The 11,273-nt window shown below is 38.6% G+C and overlaps 1 protein-coding gene across 2 annotated transcripts in view; it reads left to right on the plus strand.

Moving 5' to 3' along the window:
- Positions 1-11,052, plus strand: part of LOC141433137 (otoferlin-like) — a 58,522-nt gene extending 47,470 nt beyond the window's left edge. For both annotated transcript variants that reach the window (XM_074095008.1, XM_074095016.1), the window contains 12 exons: positions 1,865-2,062; positions 2,980-3,096; positions 3,205-3,357; positions 3,490-3,690; positions 3,864-5,246; positions 5,336-5,470; positions 6,041-6,483; positions 6,560-6,849; positions 8,836-9,034; positions 9,988-10,226; positions 10,296-10,575; positions 10,706-11,052. In XM_074095008.1, the coding sequence (XP_073951109.1) occupies positions 1,865-2,062; positions 2,980-3,096; positions 3,205-3,357; positions 3,490-3,690; positions 3,864-5,246; positions 5,336-5,470; positions 6,041-6,483; positions 6,560-6,849; positions 8,836-9,034; positions 9,988-10,226; positions 10,296-10,575; positions 10,706-10,886 (3,819 nt within the window). In that variant the 3' untranslated portion in view covers positions 10,887-11,052. The remainder of the gene's footprint in view (positions 1-1,864; positions 2,063-2,979; positions 3,097-3,204; positions 3,358-3,489; positions 3,691-3,863; positions 5,247-5,335; positions 5,471-6,040; positions 6,484-6,559; positions 6,850-8,835; positions 9,035-9,987; positions 10,227-10,295; positions 10,576-10,705) is intronic.
- Positions 11,053-11,273: the final 221 nt, after the last annotated feature.

Consider the following 11,273-nt stretch of genomic DNA (forward strand, 5'->3'; position numbering starts at 1 on the left):
CTGAAGGGGGTAGTCCAGCCACGACACTCAATTGAGTTTAGTTTGCACCTGAATCTTATGACGCTTCTTAGGAAGGAGAAGGAGAGAGACTTTTTTTCAACGGTTTGTTAGATAATTTTCACAAACGCATTTTTTCTGAGTGGCGAATTTTCACATCGCGATTTTTCACGATCGCAAATTTACTGGTTCGTCCTTATTCATGTAGCGATTTTTCATGAAGCGTTTTTTAATGTTCGCGTAAATTTTTTTCGCTTATTTTACCAGACAATTATTTTACTATTCGCACTTATTATCAGTATAAAATAGTGCGGCTTGAATAAGTAGGTTAGGTTCGTTAGGTATTTTCAAATGCCCGAAGGGCAAACCGCCCAGAAATAGGAGCCCCGCGTTCGCGGGGCTCCTTCGACATAAGGCGTGGTTTACCTAACGCTGCTGAAAATATATGCGACTGATAAAGTAAGCAAAAAAATAAACGCGAACATTATAAAACGCTTCATGAAAAAAGACGAATAGTTAAATTTGCGATCATGAAAGAACGCGATGTGAAAATTCGCTACTATGAAAAAATGCTTTGGTGAAATATGTCGCACAAATCTTTTCAACGACTACGAGTACCCTCCTAAACTAAGAATAAAGTACTACTTTAACTAAAGTAGTACTTTGTATAAAGTAGTTACTTTTGTCGGTAGCTGGACGTCTGGAATAACACATAGGCTACTTTTTATCCCGATATTCCCACGGGATAGGGATAAAATTTCGAAATAACAAACGCTGGGTTTGGAGTCATGAAATTTGGCATGAGTGTTTTAATTTAACGTCAATGAAAACCACGATGTAATTTTTGGGAATTCCTGCGAGAATTTAATAAAATCCCGGAATTTCAATTCAACTGCTGTATCTAATGATTTACGCGTGCGAAGCCGCGGGTAAACGCTAGTGTAGTGATAAAATCAACACACTTAATTATCAACACGCGTATAATTACATAAATATTTAATATACTACGAAATAATAGAAAATTATTAATATATGTATGTATGTAAATATGTATAAATACTTTATTGTACACAAAACACAAAGAAAATACAAAAAGAAAACATTAATTTCCTCGGTCATGACTCATGAATTACACCTAATCGTAATTATATCGCATTAATATTCACACGTAGGTATCGCCTCCTTTACGCTCTTAATAATGGCCACGGGTACTTAAAAAAAAAACATATTTCTCTGTCGTTTGCGGGGTATATCAAACTACTTATTTGGGGCTCGCATTTTATATAGACGTTACCATACCTTCCTGTATGTAAAATTTTGTTCCTTGAGCTGAAACTTAGTGAACAGGTTTTTCAGTTGATATTTATCCGCAGTTTGAAAGGATTTTTCGAAAATCCCATGGAATCGCCGCAAGCCGCATTCACATTATTTTATTTGTCGTGTTGTATTGTGATGTTCTCCGTCTCTTTCTCTCTATAGCTTGTGATGCGACACAAAAAACACAAGCCGTCACAACACACTGCATCAGATAAATGTGAATGCGGCTTTGTATGAGGAAATCTCATTATGTACAGTCGAACCAACTAAATCGTGCGTGACCCACTGTGGAACCTTTTCGTAGAAAAAGTCATAGTGACATCGCATTGCTTGACAAGGGAATTTACTATGACACTTACTGTGAGAACATTCTACGGTGGATCAGGGTCAGGACTTCAGGACTCAAATGGTTCGACTGTGCTATGGAGTATTGTGTAAATATCGAAATCTACGCAGACGAAGTCGCGGGCAACAGCTAGTCAAGCAATAATTTAAGTTCGGGAACGTTTCACGTATGCTCAACAATGAATGCTGATGGTACTTGTAATAGGAAGAGGGCCTCACATATGCCCAAGCATGCATCGAGAACGAGGGCGGGCGCGACAGCGGCAGCGTGGCGGCGCTGCGCGCGGCGCTGGAGGCAGCGAGCGCGGCGTGCGCGCAGTATGCGCGGCACGTGGCGCAGGCGCCGCCCATCGGCAACACCAAGCTAGACCGCGAGAGGCAGAAAATGTGTCTCTTTGAAATCGTATGCGCTACATCTTTTTTTTCCTTTCATTATTATCTTATCGTGTTTATTACTTTACTTAAGTAAGTATACCTAGTGCCATTCACGAAGACGCGTGATTTTGTCAAAATTAGACATTAATGCCATTGTTATTAGAACCACGGCACGCGTCATCGTGAATGACTCTACCTATATAAAAAAGTACAAGGTCGATTCACAAGAGCGGGTATGGATGAATTGAACTAAAGTTACGTCAAGTGAATGTGTGCGTCTGCCTCCTATACAAGAGTATTCTATTATTTTGTAAGCAAGTTACATTGAATATACTTCTTCGTTATTTAAAAATAATTGGGACTGTGATAAAAACGCAATGATTTAATAAAATCTACCAATAAAACGGTATATTTCTTAACTGATTAAAATTATTTTAACCTTTTTAGTTCTTTTTACATTTTATACATTTAATATAAGCTTGTTGTTAAAGTTTTTTTTTTCTTTTAATTTTTTTTTTGTATTTTCGTTGCAACATTTTATACGGTGTAGTCGTACGCGTAGCAGCGTTTTCCAGCTCCATCTTCAGACACTATAATATATTACAGTACTCTGTAATAATATTAGATAATTAAATTAGATAAAGTGTACAGTGTACAGCTATAAATATTTTACGATGATAGAGTTTTCATAATTTATATTTCCAAATATTTTAAACACTGAATTTGAGTGTTTAAGAGACGATATCGTCGAAAAACACGACTATCAGTTTTTAAATTAACCTGTATGTAGGTACCTACCTGTTTAATCATTTTGCGATGCACACAATAGACATTCAATTTTTTCCTGTTAGCTCTAGTGAATCGACCTATAACAATTAATAACTTGTTAACCAACATTTTGTATGACATGTATGTATACCTAACTTGCCTAAATGCCTTATTTAGGAACAAATGAGCACGATGACAAAGAGTCTTAGAGCGCTGATAACAAAACACTCTATTAAAGACCGGCTGCGCACCGCTTACACCTATCTAAACAAACTTAAACGACTGTGTGAAGATGTAAGTAATAACGTTTTATTGCATAGATATCATATTTTATTGATTATTTTTATGCCCAATATTTAGGACAATGTGCTATATTTAAAAATGTGTTTGTGTTTTACGCAGCCACAACAGGCGATGCCAGATGTTTTCATCTGGATGATAAGCAATGGAAAACGTCTAGCGTATCAAAGGATAACCGCAAGAGATATCATTTACTCAGATCATGAGAAAGAAGGCGGGAAGCACTGTGGAAAAATGCAAACATTTTTCCTAAAGGTATTTTGTACAACACAAAAGTGTCAAACTGTATTCCCATAATGTACTTGTAACTTTAATTGAAGATACATCTGATCCATGACATACCTACATCTGATATTACTACGTAAGTACACATTATTGTCGTTTCAGTGGCCAGGAAAAAAAGCTTCGTCTCCTAGTGGTTGGAATATTCCAGCAAAAATAAGTGTATATCTCTGGCTCGGCGTTTTGCAAGACAAAAAGCATTATATCGATGGACTACCTCAAGGATATGAACTCAGCTTAGAAATTAGAAATGCTGACAAGCTACGCTCAAACGCACCTGCAGTCATTTTCTATGCTGAAAAACATGTAAGTGTACCATGTAAAAGTGATACCTAAGGTTCCATGATAGCTGTATTTTTATGAAGTATTAACTGTTAGTGACGTGTCTATTCTATACTCAACGTATGTTCTTAAGTAGTAGGTACATAAAATTTTGTAAATATCTGTTATCATACTAACTAATCATATTGAAATTGCAGATTTTCCAGATGCGTGCTTACATTTATCAAGCAAGATCGCTGATAGGTTCCGATTCCTCAGGATTATCCGACCCATTCGCTAAAGTGATTATAGGTTCAAGCACTGCAACGACTCAGGTGATTGACGAGACTCTCAGCCCAACATGGGACGAGTTGCTTCTGTTCGAAGATATCTTGTTGTATAGTACAATTGAACAAATAAGAGCTGATCCACCTACTATAGTTATTGAAATATTTGATCAAGACAACGTAGGAAAATCAGAGTTTATTGGACGAACGCTTGCAAAGCCTCACGTGAAAGCTTTTGAAGATCCTTACGAAAGGCCTCAATTTCCACCATCATTAGAATGGCATGAGATCACCCGTGGCGATGACAAGGCGGGAGAACTACTAGCAGCCTTTGAACTTCTAGAGATACCTTCGAAGTTGGATTCGACAGTTCTGCCGGAACTACCTATGCCTAGAGAAGCAACAGGAAAAGTACCACTCGATGCCAATAAAGGTCCCATATTTCCGGTACCAAGAGGTATACGCCCTACTCTGTCTAAATATCGAATCGAGGTACTGTTTTGGGGTCTGCGTGATCTGAAACGAGTTCACTTGCTAACGGTGGATAAGCCAAGAGTGGACATAGAATGTGCTGGCAACATTTTATATTCTTCTGTCATTCAGAACGCTAAAAGGAATCCTAATTTTACCAATCCAGTCAAGTTTGTGGATGTTGAACTTCCCGACCAAGACTTGTACAGGCCGCCGTTGACCATTCGCGTTGTTGACTGTCGAAGCTTTGGAAGGATAACTCTTGTAGGGACGCATACTATCAATTCAATTCACAAATATATTTACACGCCAATGAGCAAAAGAGAAAAGGAAATTGAAGAAAGAAAGAAATCACTCATTCAATTACAAAACGTAGATTTAAAAGCTAATTGCATAGTTCATGATGATATGTTTTCAGTAGAAAATGAAAAAGAAAACTGTCCATTACTCACTAGGGAAGGGAGATCAACAGTGTCTTATGGTTCAGGTGTGAGGCAGTCAACCCGTAAGAGAGATCCAAAAGGTGAATCTTTTAAGAAGAGAAAAGCTAGTACTGATTCAGTATTAGATGATGACGAACGGAGTAAAGATTGGTGGACAAAATATTTCGCTTCTGTTGAATGTATGATTGAAGAAGAGAAAGAAGCTAAAAAAGAAAGGCAGGGTTATTTACAAACTCCACAAGTTGTGTTCGTTGACGAAACCAGGTCGCCGAGGGAAGAGGTGCACTCCCCACGGCCAGAACGCGACCGTTTTAAGCGGCGCCGTCCGCTCTCGCCGCGCGCCAAACTAAGCCCAACCATTTTGAAAAAGAACGAAATACCCACCTCAGCATTATCCAAGGTGATTCGGAAATATATCAAGCGATATTGATGAATTATATATTTCTATTTATACATATACATAACACAATTCATCGCTTTTAATTTCAGATATATCCTCACGAACTTGAAGCAGTGTCAGAATTTGATGAATTTAAGGAATGGCTTCACTCGTTTGAGTTGTACAGAGGGAAAAAGACTGGCGACGATGCAGAAGACGAGAGTAGAGTTGTTGGTATATTTAAGGTAAGTACATACATCAAATTTTAGAACAGTGCTTGCCATTTTTTTAACGATCATTGAAAATTAACATAAACAATGCGCTATCACATAAATAAATCAAAATATTATCTGCGTTCCCTACCTACTCGCTGTGGTCTGTTTGAAGCAGAGTTATTGCAATGTGTGACATCGGCAGAAGAGGAGCCAGCTAGCCTATCTATTTACATAGATAAGCAGACCTCTGCCGTACACCGACTTGATACTGATTGAGATATATATTTAGATTTATTATTCGGGCAAAATCTAGGTATAAACATGTATAAAATAACTTATACTCTTTTAATAAATCGGCCAATTTCAGTTTTATTCACCGTTTTATCAATTTAAAAACTGATTATGATTCAGGTCCTGAACTCTGGCCCTAATCGAAAACAATGAGGGATAAAAGTGAGTTTTTTTAACGTTACAGTCTGGCTTGCAATTGGCTCATTTAGTTATTAGCCAATTAATTGCAAGCAATCTATGACCGTAACTTCAAAAAGCCTAACGCCATCTAGCGATATTTTGCCTGTCTTTTAGCCCTCATTGTTTCAGGGCGCAATCAAAGTTTACAAGTGGCCGCTCCCGAAAGGCATAGATGATCACACGGTAATGGGATTCGACCCCAACTACGGATTCTTCCAAGGCGTGCCCAGCAACGACCCCATACACGTGCTGGTGAGGGTTTACATCGTGAAGGCTACTGATCTTCATCCCATGGATTTAAATGGAAAAGCCGATCCATATATAGTTTTACACTTGGGGTCGAAGAGAATAAGTGATAAAGAAAACTATGTTTCGAAGCAACTGAACCCAGTTTTTGGGAAGTGCTTTGAGATCGAAGCAACATTTCCTCAGGATTCAATGTTGACGATTCAAGTTCTAGACTGGGATTTATTGGGTTCAGATGACATGATAGGGGAGACCAAGATCGACCTCGAAAATAGATTTTACAGTCGCCATCGTGCTACTTGTGGGTTGCCAATGAAATATGAGGAGTGAGTATCACTTAGTAAGTAGTCATATCATAAGACCCGCATCATCATATATAAAACATTCAATAAATTTTATCAGGCAAGGTTATAACCGATGGCGCGATGCTATGAAGCCTACGCAAATACTGGCCAAGCTGTGCAAGGATGGGAAACTAGATCCTCCAGTGTACGAATACGGGCGCGTGAAGATTGGACGCAGCGTGTTTAACATGCCGATGCACGACAGCGAGCTGTTCTCGGACGTGAACTTGGCCGAGGAGCAGATGGCGCTGCTGGTGCTGCGCCGCTGGCACGAGTTGCCGCGCGTCGGCGCGCGCCTGGTGCCCGAGCACGTCGAGACCAGGCCGCTCTACAACCCCAACAAACCTGGTACAGACGACCAGTGACTGATAAGCGACGGTGGCCCTAGGCTGAGATCGGTTTAGTGAGAGGATTTCTTTTTACGCCCTTCACCTCCTGGCGCCTACAGCGGCCCGCCATTCCACTCATTTGACCCTCGGGCCGACGTTGTATCAGGCTGCCTACAGTGCTTTCATTGAAGCGTGGTGCGGGTGACACTTGATGCACGTTTCGCTTTACTCAAAACAAGTTGCTGCGGTCTAAATACGAATATATGGAAGTATATTTCAGGTGTAGCCGGAATTCCATACACAATAAATGATTATAATGATTATGATTACAATAATATAATTTTAACTATTCAAAAGTTAACACTCTAATACAGAAAATATCTATAAATTACATTTCGTTCAGCAGTTGAATTCAGCAGATTTGTTTTCAAGAATAAATTTGTTTTCTACTTTTTGCGGCACTTGCGGTGGAAACCCTTGGGCCTTGGTCGTCCGACACAAAAAAGTTTATGAAAGAAGTGTCGGACAAACTAATCGGCGTCTCTGGCGACAAAAGAGCAGGCTTTTTCTTCGCCCAAAGACTGAGCCTCGTAGTGCAACGAGGCAACGCCGCTAGCGTCTTGGGTACAATGCCCCGCGCTGCACTGCCTTTGGAAGGAGAAGCCCGTTTTAGTTCGTTTTATGTGTTTTTATTTTTATGTAAAAAAAACATTGTTTAAATCAATATTAATTATTACACTTGAAAGTTGTAGCCTGAATATGACTGGCGTAAAAAAGTTAAACATAAAGAACTAAATAAATTAAAGTTATCAGATTTTTATAATCAATTAATTAAATTCAAAGCACAATTAAGTAAATAAACGTAATATGCATGTAACGTAACTCCAGAGACTCGTTTAGTGATGGAACCTAATGGATGTTGAGTTATTATCGGTACTTATTAATTAGTAAGCAACGAATATTCTTGCAAACTCCGTTTAGCCTTACTTCAGTGGCAAATATTATTCCTCTAACCTAGAGTTATACTAATATTCTTATGTTAATTAATGATGACATTAATCCTGATTAAGATTTTAAATTATTAGTTTTATCGACTCAAGTTTCGACACTTTGACTCTCTAGTCTTGTGATATTGAAAGCCGTCACCGCACCATGCTACAATGAAAGTACTGTAATTTAGTTGTACATTTTTTTAGGCTCAGTAGTTTCAGAGAACAGGGGAGGAATGGTCAGTTTTCGTCTTATTTCATGAATAAAATCAAAACAATTTATTTTACAAAAACGAGCCCTTTTATTTGATATATGGCACAGTAAGGTAGCAAAACTTATTTATTTCTAATTTGTCCCTCGAAAATGACCCTTATTAAAAAAAAATATTTACTTTGCACAGCTGTGTTTGGGTCATAGAATTACACCGTCCTACCAAATTTCAACTGATTTGGTCCAGTAGATTCGGAGCATATTGGCTGTGACAAACGGACGCACAGACAAGACAGACGCACGAGTGATTCTATAAGGGTTCCGTTTTTTTGTACGGCACCCTAAAAATATGTATACTTATACACACACGACTACGTACGTAGACGACTGTATTCTCTTAATATAAGGTCGTGTATAAGTACCTACATATTTTTGTAACTTTGGCTGTATTGATATAGTTATGGTTGTAGTTGACTGTACTTATTAGTTTTTGTCAGTCTGTCATAGCATCGTACAAATTATCTACCTACTCGTATCATTGAAAGTATGTTTGAAATAAACCAACCAACCAAACCATCCAAATAAAAACCAACCAACCAAACCAACTAAATAAAAAACAACCAACCAACCAAACCCAACCAAAACCAACCAACCAACGAGACCAACCAACCAAACCAACTAAAGGCCAACTAAAAACTTTAAAAAACATAGTTTAGCGTGCAAAAGCTACACGCAGCTTTTCATACATAGTTCGGTGTAACTACCTATTAGTGGAATAGTACCTTGATTGTTTATTATTATTTAGGCATAGAACAAGGACGCTTAGAGATGTGGGTAGACATGTTCCCGATGGACATGCCTCTGCCGGGGCCGCCGATGGACATTTCGGCGCGCAAGCCCAAGTCCTACGAGATGCGGGTCATCATATGGAACACGGACGACGTGGTGCTGGAAGACGATGCTTTCTTCACTGGAGAAAAGATGTCTGATATCTATGTAAAAGGGTAGGTTTGAAGTGAAACATTAAATTCACTTATATTCAGGTACTTATGTACGTTACGTACCTACACTACATGCACCTTACGCGTGCAGCTCTCCTCACGGTAGAAGGTAAAGGTGAGGTAGGTATGGGGAGGCCCGGTAGGTATTTGTAGCTCGGCGGCGGAATGGCGTAGTGACACCCCCCTGGTAATGGACCCTTAAAATATTTTGCTCCTTAATCCTACCGTAGCTGCCTGTGCAATTTGTGAGTTCTTAAATTTGTAAGGTAAGCCTCACTTAGACGGTGCAAGAAATTTCGTGCAAGTTGCAGTACACTGCCACCGTCGATCTCTTTAAACCTAATATCCGCATGGCCGGCCCCGCAATGTAACAAAACACTAGCACGATATTTGTCGCACGTCTAAACTAAATGAAGGGTCCACGGAAAGAACGTGTCTAGTCACCTAAGCAACTTTTTGAGTTATAGCGGTTTGAAAGTTAGTCATCACGAACAATTACTATGGTTACCATTTATTCAAAAGTGAAAAAAAAAAATATATTGTTTTCAGATTATTTCATTCAGTGGTAAGTCATAGTACTTTTTGAGCTCTACATTTTGGCATTAAAATCTCATTTTCAAAAAAAGTGACTAAACATGTTCTTTCCGTGGACCCTTCAAATGAAGATTTACCCCTAAACGCTTGTCTAAACATTCGCCTGGTTTTATTATCTGTCATATTGACATTTTGTTTCTTGGATGGGTAACATTATCGGAGATTCGCGCTGTCATCGTTCAACCACCATTACCTCTCATATTTCGTTTTCTAGAATTTTTTTACCGTACAACGGCAAAAACTACTAGACACTGGCAAAATTGTCCTCCGATGGACAGAGCCATATTTTTTTAAAGAAACAACAACAACAACATTATCGGAGTAAGGAATAAATAAGCAAATGTTTATTTGTGTGTTTTCAGATGGGTAAAAGGCCCAGATGACTGCCAAGCCACAGACATTCACTATCGATCATTGACTGGTGAAGGGAATTTTAACTGGCGATTTATTTATCCCTTCGATTACTTGGAGGCAGAAGAACGCATCGTTATTTCTCGCAAAGAATCCGTTTTTTCCTGGGATGAAACAGAATGCAAAATCCCAGCAAGGCTCGAATTACAAGTCTGGGATGCTGATCATTTCTCAGCTGACGACTTTTTGGGTAAGATTTTTTTGTGATTTAACTTCCGATGATCAAACTTGAGAACGTAAATTTTATTTATATTTTTAGGCGCATTAACTTTGGACCTAAACCGATTTCCTCGTGGGGCCAAATCTTCTAAACTATGTACACTTGAGATGCTCAGTAACGATGGCACTGTGCCCATGGTAAACATTTTTAAGCAAAAACGTGTTAAAGGCTGGTGGCCTTTTTATATTAAACGTGATACAGAGGAAATGGAACTTACTGGAAAAGTTGAAGCCGAAATCCACCTTCTAACCCGCGAAGAGGCCGATAAGGTGCCAGCCGGCTTAGGACGCAATGAGCCAGATCCCCTGGACAAACCAAAGTAAGGTGTTATTTCATCAATCCACAAACTTCTTGAAATATTATTAAAAAAACACTATACTAACCTGGGTACTATAAAAGACTGCTGTATTTTACATATTGTAGTAGTATTTTACATATTAATTTTCCAGCCGGCCTGATGCGTCTTTCATGTGGTTCCTTAACCCGCTGAAGTCGATAAGGTACATCGTGTGGCACAACTACAAGTGGACCATCCTGAAGGCCACCGTTATTCTGCTCGTGGCCATTATGTTTCTGCTGCTGATATACGCCGTACCCGGGTACTCCGTCAAGAAATTACTCGGCGCCTAGACATATTGCTGCACTTTGCACTAAAATTATTTATTTTTTAACTACTTATTGAATAGGTTATAACACATATCTAGTCAATTTTTATCTTTTAAATCTAACCTAATCAATATAATTAATTACAATGTACACCCCTTATCATAATCAATAAACACAATCTATTTAGAAATATGCGTTCGTTTCCTGTTTTAATTTAATGTCATGAACAAAGTGATTAATGAGGGCAATATTTATAAATATTTAATCCCCGAGCATTATGAATCATGGCAAGCTATACCGGGCCATGTGATAATCTAAACTTCATTATTTATCACATTGTCTGGTTATTATAAGAATATTGGTATCAGCTTTATTTATTTTTATTTTCTTCTCATTCTGTATTCGTCACTC

Source organism: Choristoneura fumiferana, chromosome Z (assembly GCF_025370935.1).
Source record: "Choristoneura fumiferana chromosome Z, NRCan_CFum_1, whole genome shotgun sequence".
NCBI classification, from domain to species: Eukaryota; Metazoa; Arthropoda; class Insecta; order Lepidoptera; family Tortricidae; genus Choristoneura; species Choristoneura fumiferana.